The 17,828-nt window shown below is 40.9% G+C and overlaps 1 protein-coding gene across 9 annotated transcripts in view; it reads right to left on the bottom strand.

Annotated features, from left to right (window-relative positions):
* Positions 1-17,828, bottom strand: part of NUGGC (nuclear GTPase, germinal center associated) — a 54,190-nt gene that overhangs the window by 29,934 nt on the left and 6,428 nt on the right. For 2 of the 9 annotated variants that reach the window (XM_077868721.1, XM_077868722.1), the window contains 6 exons: positions 10,402-10,490; positions 7,291-7,392; positions 6,577-6,685; positions 5,559-5,781; positions 4,868-5,095; positions 1,702-1,911 (listed from right to left, as the gene is read on the bottom strand). In XM_077868721.1, coding sequence (XP_077724847.1) covers positions 1,702-1,911; positions 4,868-5,095; positions 5,559-5,781; positions 6,577-6,685; positions 7,291-7,392; positions 10,402-10,444 — 915 coding nt within the window. In that variant the 5' untranslated portion in view covers positions 10,445-10,490. Of the gene's footprint in view, positions 1-1,701; positions 1,912-4,867; positions 5,096-5,558; positions 5,945-6,576; positions 6,686-7,290; positions 7,393-10,066; positions 10,273-10,401; positions 10,491-12,853; positions 13,271-17,828 lie in introns of those variants that run through there. The other 7 variants (XM_077868725.1, XM_077868724.1, XM_077868723.1 and 4 more) reach the window with 6 other exon arrangements.

Here is a 17,828-nt window from a genome sequence, read left to right as displayed (position 1 = left end):
GTTCCTTTCTGGACTATAAGACTGCCGAGAGCAAGTCTTTGTCTTCGTCTATCCAAAACCTAACACAAAATTGAGTAGGCGCTCAGTGGATGTCTGCTGAAGGAATGAGGTTGCTTGTTGAAAGTAATTTCTATTTTTGTGTTCATAGCACCTTGGACTTCTCTTATATCACCTTTTGTCAGGGAGTTAGTCATCTGTAGATTTCTTCTCTCTTGTTAGACTCTAAGCCCCTTGCAGGAAGGCTCTGCTTCTCATTCAACACTTCTATTTTGCTTTCAGCTTTTTAGTTATAAAGGTAATACATGTTCATCCAAAATATGCAAACAATTCACAAATGTATGTAGTAAAGAGTGGTAGTAAATGCAGAAACTCTTGTCTACAGTTGGGTGGGTATCCTGCTAAAAGGCAAGATTCTACTTCTGCTATTCATTTACAAACATTACACACACATACACACATGCACCTTTCTTAACATTAAAGGTAATGCTCTGCATCTTTTAATTTAGCTTTGTTCCAACATATAGGGTTACAATAGGATTTAAGATCAGAGAGGCTCTCCAGCCATCCTGCCTGGGTTAAAATCCCCAGGGTGATGATGGGCAATTTACTTTACTGAGGTTAGTACCTAGCACAAAGTAAATGCTCGGTAAATGTCTGCTATTATTGGCCATAATCACTGCATTCTCAGTGCTAAATTTATTGTCTTGCATATTATATGTGTTTGTGAATGAAAAGCAAATGAACAAAGAGATAAATTTTTTTTTGAGATAAATTCTTAAAGATATTTCGGTCTTTCATCATTAGGTACAGATTTAGCTACTGCAACGCGTAGCTCTCTGACTGTAGACATATCTGGGGTGCCTGGTCAGCTCCAACTTCTTTGCCAGAAAGTGAAACCCTACCCAAGATTTTGGCTGAAAGGGTAGACATTCAACCACCACCTCTAGCCACAGCTGATTGTACTGGATACCTAAACCAGAGAGGGTTAATCATTAGCTGGGCAGTAAGTGATCCCATTTTCCTTCTTAGGAATCTGAACTAAAGCACATAGAGACTAGAATCAGACAGTTGTAGGCATATGAACCACAATGTAATTTAGAGATAGGGCTAGGGGAGCACCTGGGTGGCTCAGTGGTTGAGCATCTGCCTTCTGCTTAGGGCATGGTCCCGAGGTCCTGGGATGGAGTCCCAATTTAGGCTCACTGCAGGGAGCCTACTTCTCCCTCTGCCTATGTCTCTGCCTTTCTGTGTCTCTCATGAATAAGTAGATAAAATCTTAAAAAAAAAAAAAAAGAGACAGGGCTAGGGTGGTCATTGTCCACAACATGGATCCTAAGGGCTAAGCAGAGGAAGCTAAGAAAAAGAAGGACCCCACAGAGAAATGCACAAAGAAACAGCCACAAAAGCCAGGCAGAGGACGAGAGAGAAAATGGCAGCTTCTATCCTGATAGGTGGCCTTGAGGCCTGGCTGTCACAGGAGACCCTTGGATACTCTTTTGATTAACCCCTTCTTGCTCGAGATTGGTTTAGTAGGTCTCTGTTCTTTACAACTAAACACCTTAGCAGCCTCCTGGTTCCTTGGAGCTCGGCTCTGGGTCTCAGCTTCTCCACTTTGTACCCAGAACAGAAAATTCTTTGTTGCTTTAGAAAGGGTGGGGGAGTTGAAGGAAGAGGAAACAAAGTCACATGAAAGAGAATCACCTTTTTCCACATCTCATCTCTCTTGCTGTTGAAGTCGCCTGTGCCTGGAATGTCCACCAGCACAACCCCTTCTGGAATCAGCTCTGATCTGGGCAAAGTCACTTCCACATGTTTGATCAAGGGCCAGATCTGTGTCTCAGTTGGTTCTCCAGCCAAATCTCTCCTCTGAGTCCGGATGTAGGGGTCCAGCTTGACAGATAGCTCCTCTGCCTGAGCAAGAAGGACAAAATCACACACACCAGACATTCTCCTGGTTCTCTGTCCTGGATCAGCTGTGATTTAGGCTCAGCGAAGGTATGCTGAGTAATGGTAAGAAACAGCACTGGGCAATGGGCACTGGGACGCCTGTGATCCAGTCTGCAAGGGCCCACACTCTGAGAGCCAGAAAGGACCCTGGAGATCAGAAAGTGCAAGCTCCTTATGTACAGATGAAAAAACCAGAGCCAGTTAGAATGGAGCTTCAGCAAAGTTATAGTTTCACTGGATAATGATTTCATCCTCTAAATTCCATTTAAATTCTAAAATTAATGCTATTAATATGCAATTGTCTACATTTTGGAGAGAGAGCATTTTTCCCATGTGGCTAATGCAAATATTTGGATTACCAGAAAGCCTTGACTATAGAAAATTGATAGTGATGTGGTGACCATATTTTCCAAATTGAAAATTGGTCTGAAATTGATCTTTAAAATGGTTTCTAAAATTTCTCTTCCAAATACAAAAATATCTTGATGTGTAGGCATTTCCAGCATGTTTTAATGATGGTAGGGATGGGGAATTTTTCTCAGCCCATTGTTCCTAGCTAAACATATCTTCAGACAATGACACATTCATGCCAGCAACTATGTGTGGCAGCAAATCTCTACTGGGATACTACTTCAGGGGACAGAAGATCTTGGATGTATGGTGGTCATTTAAAAAAATGTATTTATTTATTGTAGAGAGAGAGAGAGAGCACTGGTGGTGAGGGACAGGGGAGAAGGGCAGAGGGAGAGGGAAAGAGAATCTCCAGCAGACTCCCTGCTGACCATGGGGATGGATCCCATGACCCTGGGATCATGACCTGAGACAAAATCAAGAGTCAGACACTTAACCAACTGAGCCATCCAGGTGCCCCATGGTGGTCATTGTTAATAAATATTTTTAGAATGGTCCTGAAAAAAAAAAAAAAAAGATAAGAACAGAAATTCTTGACAGAGTTGAGATTACATAAGGGATTTGTTGCAATCTGGGTAGGGAGTCATAGAATTCATTAATTCTAATAAAATAATAAGAAATTGTGAAAGAAAACATGATAAAAGTTCTTTAAGATATTTAATTTAAAAATAGAGCAGATACTGGGGTGCCTGGATGGTGCAGTCAGTTGAGTGTCCAACTCTTGGTTTCGGCTCAGGTCATGACCTCATGGTTGTGACACTGAACCCTGTGTCTGGCTCCCTGCTCAGTGCAGAATCTGTTTGGGATTCTCTCTCCTCCTGCCCCTCCCACTCATGCTCTCTCTCTCTTTCTCTTCTGAAATAAATAAATAAATAAATAAAGCAGATTCACTAAGGAGAATATGACAGAAAACACATGGGCTTGAAAAGTCCCTTTGTATAAGAAGGTGTCTCAATCTAATAAATAAACTGACTCCAGACAAATCATTCTGGAAGCAAACTTGGCTTCCCTCATTCCAGTCTAGAATCCAGGAATCAAATTTTGAATCTGTGCCCTCACTCACTGAGATGTAATTATGTTTCAATGAGTATTTCAACTCCTAGTTTCATGGGGTAAATTTGTATCATTGGGAAGGAATATATTTCTAAATACAGAGTAGTAAAGAAATGGGCACTATACTGATACCTTGGTATAACTTATTTGGTGTAAGCTGTGTGTGCCCAAATAAAGTAACCAGTTTTATAATCACTGAGTTTCTTTGGACATGCTCAGTCTATGTCTTAGACATTAGGAATATAACTATTTTTAATAGTAATACTCATTTAAATATAAGGAGCTAAGTGCCTTGAAAGATTTCATTTATTTGACCTCTAAGTGTGCCTGGTCCAGTATTTAAATTTTTTTGAGAGAATGTAATATATTTAATCTGAACTATAACACAAAAAGTCTAAGGAAACTTAATTAATTATATAAGTAAGCATTCGCTATTTAAGGAACACTCACTATGTTAACCTTAGAAGATAACTGAACATTAAAACCTAGAACAAGTGTAAGTAATTGTTCTTATTTCATACAAAAAAATGCCAGATTTATAAATAGGATAAGAATATTTAAACATGAATTTTAAGAGACAAGAAACACTAAGTTTTAAATGTATAATTTTAATAAGTTACATGTTAGTTCTACAAGTATTTTAATTTAAAATGAAATTTTAATTTAATAAAGTGAATATTGATTATAAAAATGAGGAGAGTGTTATTCTACTTGCTGCATATCCAATATCCATCCTGTCTTCACCAATGCTAGCAGAATAGTGACTGTTTGTTTGGGCAGTAGATTGAGATTGGTCTCAGCCAATCATAACACATTTATTTCTTGCTTTAGATTCCCTTTCAGCTAGGAAAGGCCATGTGACTGAACCAGAGTCCAGTTCTGTATGAGGAAATCTATCCAGAAGTTTGTTGGGGGTGTTTTTGAGAAAGCTTTTACTTTCCCAGGAAAGGGGAGATATGGCTAGTGCCAACTTTTTATCCATCTCTTTCTTCCATGAAGCCTGAAATCTAGCATTTCAGTAGCAATCTTATGAGTATGAGGCAACAAGTACAGTGGAGGGCCAAGGGAATCCAGGAGGTGTTGATCTTGACATTGTTAAGCCACAAACCCAACTATTTCCAGACTTCTTATGTGAGAAAATGAATAAATCCCTATTCATTTAAGACATCAACTGGGTGGTTTTGTTTTTAAACATTTGTAGCCCAAAGCATCCTTAATTAATCCTCAAATAACTGTAAATAGCCTTCCCTATTCGCAAAAGATCCCCCAGTCAGACACTAAAATTTCTGATTTGACAGCCATAAATAATACAAAAGAACTTGGTCAGGGATACTTCTGATTTGGGTATCAACTCATTTCCAATAAAAACACTGTGCCTTGAGCAAATCTCTTAAATGGATTCAATTATTATATTTGTGACTCATGATACTATGCAGGAAAAAAATCTCGAAGCTACCTCTTCTGCCTTGAGGGTGATGATTCTGGAGGTGGGAATCTTTCCTTTGGGCTTTGCCCTTAGTAACTCTTCATAGCTCTTTCTTTCTGCTCCATTTCCATAAAACATTTGTAGCTTCCAGATGGCTTCCTCCACAGCATCGTCCCTGTCCCAAGTGTCCACCTCTTCACCCAGGTCCTCTGTCCTGTGCAGGAGTTTAGTCAAATTCTTCAGCTCTTCCTTCCACTCCTGCCAAGAGAGTAGGGCCAAGCCCCTCATGACACAGATTCAGAAAAAAAAAAAAACAAGGACAAAGGGAGGAGTCCATTGTTATTGTGGAGATGGGTAGGGACTGCATAGGCAGGAACTCAAAAATCACCTAATCCAGCAAGGGATCATCTAATCCAAACCCCTTGTTTTGTTAGTGAGGAAATAGAGACCCAAAAAGGGAAATGTCTTGCCCAAAGTCCCCTAACAACAGTGACGGGATGCAGGCTAGAATCCCCAGCTCGCTCTACAGAACTTTTTCATTCCATACCATGTTTTTTTTTTTCCTTTCAACAAAGTCATAAACTATATTTACAATTTAATCTCTGAGAGAGAGGGAGAGGGAAAGAAAGGAAAGAAGAGAGGGAAGGAGGAGAGAAAGGAGGGAGGAAAACAGAGAGAGGAATGAGGAAGGAAGGAAGCAAGCAAGGAAGGAGACACTTACCTGGTCAGAGAGAAGGTGGATTTTGGCCTCATACTGCTCACAGCAGCCCGAGCTCACTTGTACAATACATGACGTACATATACTTTCTCCAGATACTGGTAGAAACATTGCTTGCTGGATGATGGCATTGATCAGGGAGCTCTTCCCAGCCCCTGTGCTTCCAAATAATCCAATGTAGATTGGGTCCAATGATGGTTTTTCAATCAAGGCCAGAAGCCTGTTTCTGAATTGATTTTTAAATGCATGTTGTCATGGTCATCAAAGTGCAGTGGGAAGAATATCAAAATAGAACATGAAGGAACTTAGTTTCAATCCTAGGCAAGTCATATATCTTTTTGAATCTCTGCTACTTTCTTGATCAGATGGGGAATATTAGTCCCTGTTTCCTGCAGAGAGTTGTCATGAGGATCAAAGGAGATTACACAAAAATACTTGGTAACGATAATTTTATACAAACTCTATAATGCCTATATAGATGTGAAGTGTCTTTGTTTGTGTTCTATGGAAACTATGTAGTCTTGATCCTAGAAATAAATTTTAGGCAGAAGTAAAGTATTACTGGGAGCAACACAGAGTCTTACCAGGGTGGAGATTCAGTCCTGACTAATCAAGTGCTTCAGGTCAACTCAGCCCAGCATTTGAGGGTACCAGCTAGAGTTTCACACCGCCTGGCTTGGATTCAAGCCCTTTCGCTTACCAACAGTGTGACTTTGGTCAATGTCTTGGCCTCTCTAAGCCACAATTTCAATAAAATTGGGGTGATAATACTTTTTACTTTATACGGGTATTGGGACAATTAAATTTGATATATGTACAGTATTTAGCAGGTTACCTAACAAGAGTGGCAACCCAATGAATGGCAACTATCAGTATAAATAATAATATCCCATAGCCACATAATTTTTCAGCCTTCTTTGCTTGGTTTCTAACTGAAAATTCCCTTTCATTGTTGGAGAAAAGCATCTACCTAAGGAAAGAATGGATAGGAGGTTTGATGGGTAGCTGATATCAGACTCACATGAGATACTTGACTCCATTAGGAATGCTGTCATCAAGGAAGACAGACTGAATAAGTTTCTGATAAGTGTTGCTCAAAACCCTTCTGGTCCGTGACTCCAATTTTTCATCTGGAATCAATAGGGATGTATTACCTGGGATGTACCTGACAGGGATCAAGTACTAGGTCTCCAAAAGAGGAATATGCTCAATGTTGCAGAGAAAGAGAAATGAAATGAAAAGCCAATTAAATATGATAGCAAGTTATCAGACACTAGAGATAATAGCTCATGGGAGATAGCAATTATTGAGTATGAGAACCTCCCAAGGAGCTAGTCTGCTCTGAAAATCCTTGTAATGGGAGTCAGCAAATGCTTTGCATTTGGCTATTGCCCTTCTAGAATCTTTTCTCCTATGGTCATAAAAAAAAAAAATGCCAGGGCATCAAAGAAACACTCACCAAGGCACCAAACCAACCATTTTCACAATCTTTGTCCTCACCAGGAAGAGGTTATTTTGATCAAAACCCTGCTCTCCAGAGACTTCTAGAGATGAACTGTCAAATTAATAGATCTCTGCAGAGACTCTGAGGTCCCCTTTTCTGGATCAGGATCATTTGAAAATGTTTCATCCTTCTTTCCCATTTAACCTCCTCCTCCGTTGAGCATTTTTACACATTTGGAAAAGAGCAGAGCCACATTAAAATAAGCCACACAGCATTGTTATTGACACTCACATTCCTTAAAAGCACTTTGTTCCACAGGAGGAAATGCTCTGAACCGCTGGTCAAGAGAACGTCTTCTTTTCCTCATTGGTTCTTTAAACACATCATCATCACCTAGAGATAAACAGAGATTATATAAAATTAAAGGTTTTGGGGTACAATATACTTGCCTGACCTCTATCAGTCCACAAACCCAATAATGTAAGAAGTCTCCTGCCAGCTCCTTATGCCTCACATCAGAAGCAGACACTGTTGGACCATTCCAGTCTGGTTCCTATTTCCCAGAGTCGTAGGACTTTGCAACTAACTCCAAAATGCAGCCAAATGTATCTCCTCAGAACATATGTTGAAATGAAATGAGGTTTAGAAATCCCGAGAAGCCAAAATGGCTGGATATTCTTCACTAAATGCCAACTGTGTACAGAGAAGCCTAAGATAGGACTAAATGTGTGGTGAAGAAAGGCCTCTGGGAGGTCTTTTCAAACTGGGAAAGAAATTGATCAGGGAGCAGAATGCAGAGGAATGAAGGGACACATGACCAGGGTAAATCACTTCTCTGTGACCATCTATAAGATGAGAGGGCTGACAAAAACACAAAATGTCACAGTGTGGGAGGGTGTTCTATCAGTGGATGGCCTTCAGAGGTTAAATTTGGGAGAATTTTCCCCCTTCCTCACTGAAAGTCATTAATAGCATCTTCCTTAGGTTAAAAATTTAAAAAGAATAAAAATCCCAAAGAAGCAAATCTTTGTAGTTCTCCAGAGATTTACTCACTTTAATGGTTTCCCTTGGTTATGAAGTGAAGGACTGGTAGGAGCCATAATCCTCAGGAAAGGTACAACCGAAACATTGTGTTTTGGATGAGTTTTAGAAAATACCTGCTGGCAGTATCCACCAGGTTAGAAAAGGGCCATAGGTGGGTCTTTGGAGTCAAGGTTATTGGAAATTATCCTAACCCAGTGCTCCTGGGATTAGTCTGTACCTTGGGAAATGGCCATGACATGAACCTGAAGAATTGATCCCTAAGAGTCATGGCACTACAAGCTCATGCAGGGGCATGAGGCCCCAAAACTGAGCATGACATTGGGAAGTCATCTTCCCTGAAGAACCTCAGAGGAGAAGTTTCACTTTGGGACCCAGGATAGCAGCCTGAGCAGAAGGCCCAACCTCCATTAGGCTCTAGACAGGTCTTCCAGATGGTTCAGCCAGTCTTTACCCTCAGTTCAGCCTTATGGCTTCCAGCACAAATCCTGCCATGTCCTGGAGCCAGCTCACACCCTATAAAGTATCACAGTGCAGTTGTATGCTGTGCCAAAGCCTGACTCTCTGCCTCCTCATGCTCATGCAGTGACAGGGAGTTGAAAGACCTTGTATTTCAGACTCTCTGTCTCAGACATTCTAATTTCTTTAATTGAGTTCAACTCAAAGAAATCATCATGGCTTAGTTTAAGGGCTGCATAGAATTAAATACCAAATTGCTGGCTCAGGGGTTGGAGCTGGAGAAGAAGCAGGAAAGAAAAGAATCTGCCACTCAGGCAACCCTAGGCCAGATACAGGCTGATGACTACTTTATTTAGTCCATGTTATAAAAGGTGCCTCAGGATTCCAGGATGTTTCTGTAACCTATGTGTGGACAGTGAAGGATGTTGGGCCTTGATCAACTTTGTAACTTAAGAACTCTTTTTTGTGAACAATATTTCCATAGTATCTTAGCCACATGTATGAAGCAAAGGATGGGTCCATGTATCCATGACCTTTATCTTGATTTTTGAAGCACTGGCAACTAATCTGATAAAAGATTGGAAGCTTATTTCTCAGCTGAAGCAAAGGCTAAGAAGTCAGATGAACAGCAGAGTTTTAAACTTTTTCTTCAAATTCTCAAATGAAAAACCATTTGGAAAGGAGAAAGTATTCTATCTGGAATTCAGACCATTCAAGCGTAGTCTTGCTATATAAATTGTAACTGGAATGAACTGGCCTGAACTGACCACATCTCTTCTCATTCCCTGTAACTGCTCAAGCACTCTTTCCTCTTTTCCAGTATTTTACACTGAAGCACCCAAGAAAAAGTCAGTAGGGGCAGGTGGGGGCAGTCTAAAGAAGTTAACCTAGTCTACCACTCCTGTTGCTTCTTGCTGCCACAGGTGTTGCTTTTGAAAATGCTTCCTCCAACAGCCCCACAGGCTCATTGTTGTCACGGTCATGGTGTGTGTGTGGGAGTGGGGGTTGTGGGTGGTGGTGGATCTCCTAAGCAAACTCTTTCAGCCCGACACTCAACCAAAGGCCCCAAAGTTGTGATTCTTTCATTTTATGTGCCCAGCCATGCCTCAGATGCTAGCCACCACCCCACTGACCCCAAAACCCTGGATCCCTGGTCCTTAAAGGATTTCACTCCTTGTGAGCGAGAAATTTTTTGTCTCAATTCTCAAAACACAAAGCATGTGATTTTCCCTGTTTTCTGCACATAGGGGTTGCTTTTCTGCATCCCCCAGGGAAGGCTCCCTCTTTGGTGCCAGGGGTCCTCCATCAGCCTTCTCGGGCCTCGCCCTCATTGGCTCCCAGAGCATTCACCCTATATCTCTCCTTCTAAGGAAAGCACCTGATATTATTCCAGGGGCCTTACCTTGCCCATTCCAAGAGAGACTACTCTCAGAAAATCCAAGATGGCTTTCTGGAACCTCATTTTAGAAGGGGGGTGGGAGAGTGCATACACATATAACTATTGATCAGAGTCCACTACATTATGAATAGGCTATTTTAGTTGTTGAAATAATTTATATTGGGGCACCTGAGTGGCTCAGTCTGCTTTGGCTCAGGGCATGATCACAGGGTCCTGGGATTGAGTCCTGCATCGGTCTCCTCAAAGGAAGCCTTCTTCTCCCTCTGCCTGTGTCTCTGACTCCCTCTGTGTATCTCTCATGAGTAAATAAATAAAATATTAAAAAAAAAGAATTTATATTCATTCAATATTAAACCATGTCATAAGAAAGCAGATTTTGATTAAAGAGGAAGAACACTAACTATAGTTCAGTACAGTCTCAACCCACTGGCCCTTTATTATATTATGGAACTATTTACTATAAGAACTATTTACTTCATCAGGCAATATTGCAGGGATGTTACCTGAATGTGGTCCCGGGCCCACAAAATCCTCCGTGTCTTCCATTTCCTGTTATGCAAATACCTGCTTTTGTCCACTTAGGAGAATCAGCCTAAAAATATATACAAAGTACAAGGGCAGAGGCAGGCATGGGGATAACAGCAGAAATTGTAAATATAAAAAGCAAAACAACAACAATGGTTAAATCTCTTCATGCTTTGTTTCCCCAACTAGATTCCAAGTTCTTAAAGGGCAGTAGCCTTTCTATCTTACCTTGAATTCCTCACAATGCATTGTATGCTACGTGTCATTTTAAACAGGATAAAAATCCATGCCTGACCCTTGGTTTTCAATAATAGTTATATCTATAGAACTTGAAACTGATATGAGATCTTCAAGACAACCCACACTGAAATAACAATAAACCTCTAGTGACCAGAACCATAAAGGTGAGATTATATGGCTTTTCTGCTTTGGGTGGCATCAAGGCTTCAATTAAGTAAGCCTTGGGTTCAGTTATATTTAGTGCCAGCAGGTCTCCGCAAGAATCTGGAACATGGATGGGATATTTGATATTCCTAGGGTTCCCTGGAGTTGCTTGGGGAGCTACTGAGTGGGGAAGGAGTGATGGAATAAGTAGGTTCTCTGGATCTTTCCACTCCACTCCACTTCACCAAGGAAGACACCCCTACTTGGGTCTATAGTCAGCACCACAGCTTGGACATCCGCAGGATTAGGGAGTTGGGGGAAGAGAGGCACATCCAAAAGAGGTGTCAGATCCAGCCTGAATCCAGTCCACAGACAGAGCTTGGGCATGGAGGGAGAACGGGGCCCATCAAGGCCCAGAACGGAGTGCACTGCACACACTGGGAAGGGATGGGCTATCCTGGAGCCTCTTTGTCCCTATGCATAGAGTTAGGCAACACAGGTGGGGAGCACCCGAGGTGCTTTCTCTCCCTGATTGACGTTGCTGTCCGGATCACTCAGCCATGTATTTCAAAAGCAGAGAGTCACTGGTCCTTCTGAAAAATGCAAAATCTCACCTGATCTGTCAACTGTCACTAGGCTCTAGGCTGTTAGAGTCAAAACAGCCTCTTATTCTTAGCTTGGCTGGTGGATATTAACTAGCCAAATGATTTCTGTACATAGTGGGTGTTGGCTGGATGTGGTGGGAATCACTACTATGTGCAAAGTCCTGAGTGTTAGGTGGGGTTCCTCACTTCTCCATTCCTTATCTAGAGGCTCCCTCTCAGACCATCCCAAAATCCTTACAGTTCTCCAAGGCACGGTATTCTAATCCATGCAGTTTAGCATAGGCTGTTCTCTCTGTGTGGGGTACCCTTCTCCTCTCTTTCCCGGTGAATTCCTACTCTTTCATTGGGATTCTGTTTTAGCATTTCCTCTGTGAAACTGTCCTGATTCCCACTCATTCCCCTCTTGTGTTATCACTGTTCCAAGCATACCTGTTATAGTCCTTTCTTGCTCCTTCCTCCTTTCTGAACCATGAGTTATTTGAGGTCATATCTACATTTGTTTTCATGTTGCATTTCCATCAGGAAGTGCAATGACTGATAATAAATGCTGAATGAATGAATGAATGAATGAATGAATAAAATAATGGATGGGAGGCTTCTGATGATATTCTACACCATAGGATGCTTATTAGCCAAATTAGTTTTGTTTAAGTTTTTATTTAAACCAAATTAGTTTTTGATACAGTTAGAGTCTTAAAGAGTAAAGCAAAGAGTAGGAACAAAAGAACAAGTATGGAAATGAGGCAGTATCAACCATGAAGAGTGTCGGGAATGTTGAACTTGATAAAGGGATGATACAGGCAAAGGCAGAAGATGTGGAGAGGACTTCAGAGCAGTCTTCAACTACATGACCTTGGAGTTGCATATACAAGAGGGATGACACATGTTTTCTGAGGTCCCAAGAAAAGACCATTAGGTCCCTTAGGTAGAAGGTACCTGGAAGTATATTTTGGCTTAACATTCTCTAGTAGTTAGAGTTGTCCAAAATGCAATGAGCTCCCTTAGAAAGTAATGAATTTTCTGCCACTAAAGGTGTCTGAACTTATACTGGTATGACCACTTAACAATGGCATTGGACTAGATAATTTTAAGGCCTCCTCAAACCCCAAGATTCTCTATTACCAGCAAAGCTGGTAGTGGAAGTCATCCATGAGGTCACAAAACTTCATGAGAAACACAAGCAGCTCCTGATTTGTAATGCCAAGTTGGAAATACTAAAAAGCACATCAAAACCTAGATAAGATAGTAAATCAAAAAGGTATATAAGCTATAATGCGTACAAGTATAGTAACGCCTCTCAATAACTTTATTTTTTTAAGTAGGCTCTATGCCTAACATGGGGCTTGAACTCATGACCCAGAGATCAAGAGTCACATGCTCTACTGATAGAACGAGCCAGGCACCCCCCATCAGTAACTTCAGATACAGAACTAGGAATTACCCCTAAGGAAGAAAGTGATCTGTTGTTTTCTGAAGACAGCAGCTTAATGAGCCACAGTCACACAAAATGTTGGGTACCATATCATAGTGAGCACTGGAAACAAAGCAAAATATATGGTCCTCTCAATAGACAAATCCACTGTAGACCTCCAGGATAACTTGTGTTCTGGTAGCAAAAATCTAGGAAGAAATAGAGGAGTCAGATGAAGTCCGAAAGAACAAGTGTTACCACCATACAAACAGTGAGATTAAGACCCTTCAATCTGAGAGAGAAGTAGATTTAGAAAAGGAGGATTCTCCAAATCCTGGGCACTGGTTTGGGCTTCCTTTAGGATCACAAGATTTCAGCTCATCTAACTTCACTTATGAAATCAACTGCACACAATGGCCATAGCAAAGGTTGTTCATGTGTAACTACCTGGGGTTAGCCCAGGCTTAGCTGCAGCAGTGGAGACACAGAACCATGAGTCTCCCAATGCAGGAGTATCTGTGGTACTAGGACATGAGTAAATGTGATCCCTAACTGAAATTTGGAGAAATTGGAAATTATTTGAATTGTGGTTGTGGTGAATTGGGCTTCCAACTCCTTCTGCCAATGTTCAAAGACTGGTAGGAAGGGACCATTTGATCAGGAAACTAAGACATTGTAAAGTGGGAAGGGATCACTAACAAAAAGGCTGAGAAAATAAAATGAAAGAAACACTGGGCACTTAAAAGGAAAGCTTATAAACAAATATATCAGTGGGGGATTGTATGGTGCAGAGACTCCGTCCATAGTCACTAAGCTGGACTAAGTGATGGTAGGAAGGGCAGTAAGCTGCCAGTCAGGTGTAGAAGGTACAGTTCTGGCTTTGTCACCAGTCAAAGGAACTGTGGGAGTTCATACAAGTCATTTTTATCACCCCAGGTCTTAGTTTTCCCATCTATGAATGAGAGATTGAACTAGTCCTTAAAATGCGAATATTCTCTGATTTAGTTGGATGCCAAAAGGATTAAAATTCTTAATTCAAAACGTCACCTGCCTTTGTACCAGTGATTAGGGGTCCTGTGTAATCAAAAATAGCAAAACCAAGGTTTCCTGTAATTTTGGGTTCGCTTTCAGGAGCAAAGGACTCAGGGGTGCACAGTCCTTTCTCAAATTAAGTGGGGATCTACTTTACCCCAAGGAGAGGCAGTAATGGTGGTTGCATTTTGTGAAAGTTTGGCTGCTGTGGAGAAGCAATTGAAGAGTTCAAATTTATTGGTCACACAGGCAAGATTTTCACGTGTGGTTTATTTCACTGGTATTTCAGCTATGCGGTTAGCACTTAAGTTTTGATTTTAGTACTTATTTACATTCATGTGCACTGAGCCTAAGAATAGCATCTTTTAAATGAAACTCTCTGCATATTTAGCTAGATATGGGAAGGTTGCACAGAACGCATTTCCTGTTAAATGATTGTGACTTTTGACCGTTATTCTTGCTTCTCCCATTCTCCCTTTCTTCACTCTGTTTTCCTTGATGTCTTTTTTTTTCTTAAAGAAACATAACAGAGGTGCAATGCAATAGTTATTCCTTCGCTAGAACAGCCTCATATAGTGGAATTAAATAACGAATGCTCTTGAGCCCCTTCTTTTACAGATATGGATGTGGAGGCCCAGACACGGGAAGGAATTCATCCAAGGCCAGAGTGGCTGCAAGTTCAATGTTTGCTCCATTCCACCAAGCAGCCTCTCATGGATGCTATATAAATAAAGCCTTTGGAGCTTAAGTGTTGGACAATGGAGAGAAAGGCACTCACAAATGAGGGAGTCCTTCAAATACACGACAAAGGCATTTGGGGAACAAAGGCCATTGAGTAGAACTGAAGAGTAGTGGGATGCCTGGGTGGCTTGGTGGTTGAATGTCTAACTTCAGATCAGAGCGTGATCCCAAATGGGGCTCCCCGCAGGGAGCCTGCTTCTCCCTCTGCCTATGTCTCTGCTTCTCCTTGTGTGTCTTTCATGAATAAATAAAATATTTTTAAAAAAACAGAACTGAAAAGTAGCTACTCTATAAAACTATACTTAGGACTCAAACTGAGGCAACTGACTGAACATTCATTCTTTAGTGTCCTCAGAAGTAAAACAAGCCTGTGTGTGTGTGTGTGTGTGTGAGAGAGAGAGAGAGAGAGAGAAAGAGAGAGAGAGAGAGAGATATGGGGTTGGGGGAGAGATTGAGTAATACACTTTCACTGCATTCCTTCTGTGTCGGATGTAGAATTGAATGTGCTTAAGAATCGCAAACATCCTGTTCTCTTCCCCTAGCTCTTCTCGTTAGCCAGAATCTCATCTCACCCTACCTTGCTTTGCACCATTAACCTTTGATAACATGATTCCTTGTTTTCCTTGCATTTCTGTCTCCTACCAACCCTCCCCCACCAAAGGAAGCACTAATAAGAAAAAAATAAAAAAATAAAAATGCCCAGCCTAGCAAACTTCCTTTATGGGATATTTTGATCTTTAACTGGTTTATTCCCTACTTTTATTGAATATGGGAAGAACTTGGTCCCTAGAAAGCCTCAGGTAAGTATTTGTTGAAGAACTGCAGTGCATAAGATCAAATGTATCTTAGATGGCAAGATTAATAATGGCAGGAATTACATTCATTCATTCATTTATTCAAATATTTGTTGAGGGGGAATCCCTGGGTGGTTAAGCAGTTGAGTGTTTGCCTTCAGCCCAGGGTGTGATCCTGGAGTCTCATGATCTAGTCCCGCATCGGGCTTCCTGCATGGAGCCTGCTTCTCTCTCTGCCTGTGTCTCTGCCTCTCTCTCTCTGTGTCTCTCATGAATAAATAAATAAATTATTTATAAAAAAAAAAAACCCACAAATATTTGTCAAGTGTCTATTATGTGCCAGGCAATGTTCCTAGGTCTCAGGGATGCATCAGGGAACAAAATGGGGGAGGCATCTACACACACAGGGCTTACATTCCAAAATGTGAATGATGCAGTGGAAATTACTCAGGATTTGGAGTCAGAATGTCTGGATTTGTGGATCATGTTCCAGGACTACAATGTAACACTGAACAAATCACCTAACCTCAGTAAGCCTCAGTTCATCCACATATAAAATGAGAGTGTGGGGCACCTTGGTGGTTTAGTCAGTTAAGCATCTGCCTTTGGCTCAAGTCATGATCGAGCTCACATCAGGCTCTGTGGGGAGTCTGCTTTTCCTTCTCTCTCTGTGAACACACATACACACTCTCTCTCAAATAAATAAAATCTTTAAAAAAATAAAAGTAACTGAAAATATAAAGAGATCTATATCAGGAGTTCATTGCGATGATTAAATGTGATATTGCATTATACAGTTGGTCTGTAGGCATTTAAGCATCTGTACAAATGTTATTTATTTTTAGAATATTTGGCAAGGATGGTTAAATTAGAAATTAATACTAGTATTCACCTGGGCCAAGTATATTTAGTTTTGAGGGTACATATGCCACCTTCACTGATAAAGTGACTCTACTCTTGTACACATTGATCAGTCACCTTGAGAGTTCTATCCCATTGTCCTTTAAGAGTCCTTGGTGAAGTTTTATCCTCCTCCCATAGGGAGGTGAGCTGGAGTATGAAATAAGGAGAAGGGGATTCTTAATACATTTATGGAATGCTGATGACATTTAGGATTTATGTCCTTTCTTTTTAAGTACCTTTAGTATTGGCAACATGTCCTAACCACTTTGTTGGACATTGCACTACTCTTCCAAACTAGGTATGTGCCAAAAAACCAATTTAAATACATTAGCTCAGAACCAAAAGTGAAACGAGGACCTTCGAATCCCCAAAGGATAAGATTTATATTTTCAGCATTAATACATGAGCTAATATGTGCAACATGAGAAATGCACCCCCCAGAAGTAGATATAGTAAAGGAGTTATTGGAATAACATGATTTTCTCCTTCCTTCCTCTCCCACCCTGGATGAATAAGTAAGCAAGTAAGCAGATATTTTCATAATGTACTTTATCAGATTCTAACAGGATGAATTTTAATCCTCTCATACTGCTCCCCCAAGCTTGCCAAAGCTAGTGAGGAATAAGGTGACATTAATAGGGGTGCCTGGGTGGCTCAGTCAGTTAAGTGTCTGCCTTTGGCTCAGGTCATGATCTCAGGGTCCTGGGATTGAGCCCCCATGTCAGGCTCCCTGCTCCGCAGGGAGTCTGCTTCTCCCTCTGCCTCTCCCCCTCGCTCATGCAACTCTCTCTCTCAAAGAAATTAATAAAATTAATTAACTAATTAATAAAAATGACCTTAATACTACCCTTAATGATGACTGAAACTACTGGTTTGTTGTTGGTTTTTTTTTCTTTTGGAAGGGAAGAATGATTAGTAACTTGCCTAATCATACACTTATGTAAAATTCAAGCTAAAACCTGATTGTCCAGATTCTAGTTCATTGGTCTTTGCATAGCCTCAAAATTCACTTAAACCAACCCGGAAGTGTAACTCACTTTCCTTAAGGAAAAAAAAAGCTTACTTTAAGACGATTAAGAGATGGAGGAGAAACAAGTCTTCCATATAGAAAAATTCCAAGTAATTTATGTAGATACTCTACCATCAAGGAAAGGGAGCATAATCCCCCACTCCTTAAGTGTGGGCTTTACAGAGTGATTCCCTTCCAAAGGGTACAGTATGGAAAGGAGGGGAGAAAAGTAACTTTACAGTAGTGAAGTGTGACAAACATGTCTCAGCCATGTGATGAAGGTCAGCATCAACAGTCATAGATCAAATGGTCTGTGTATCCCCTTGATGTGAGGTGATGAGAGTGGCACTTTAACTCTGTGATTTCCTCCCCCTAAACTCATCATTCCTATCTAATCATGAGAAAAACAGAAAAATTTCAATAGGGGTGAATCCTACAGAGTATCTTAACCTCAAAACTCTCAAGATCATCAAGAGCAAAGAAAGTCTGAGAAACTGTTACAGCCAAGAGGAGCCTAAGGAGACAT

This window comes from Canis aureus, chromosome 24 (assembly GCF_053574225.1).
Source record: "Canis aureus isolate CA01 chromosome 24, VMU_Caureus_v.1.0, whole genome shotgun sequence".
NCBI lineage: Eukaryota > Metazoa > Chordata > Mammalia > Carnivora > Canidae > Canis > Canis aureus.
Note: the sequence above shows the minus strand (reverse complement) of the source record. Positions and strands in the feature narration are given on the sequence as shown.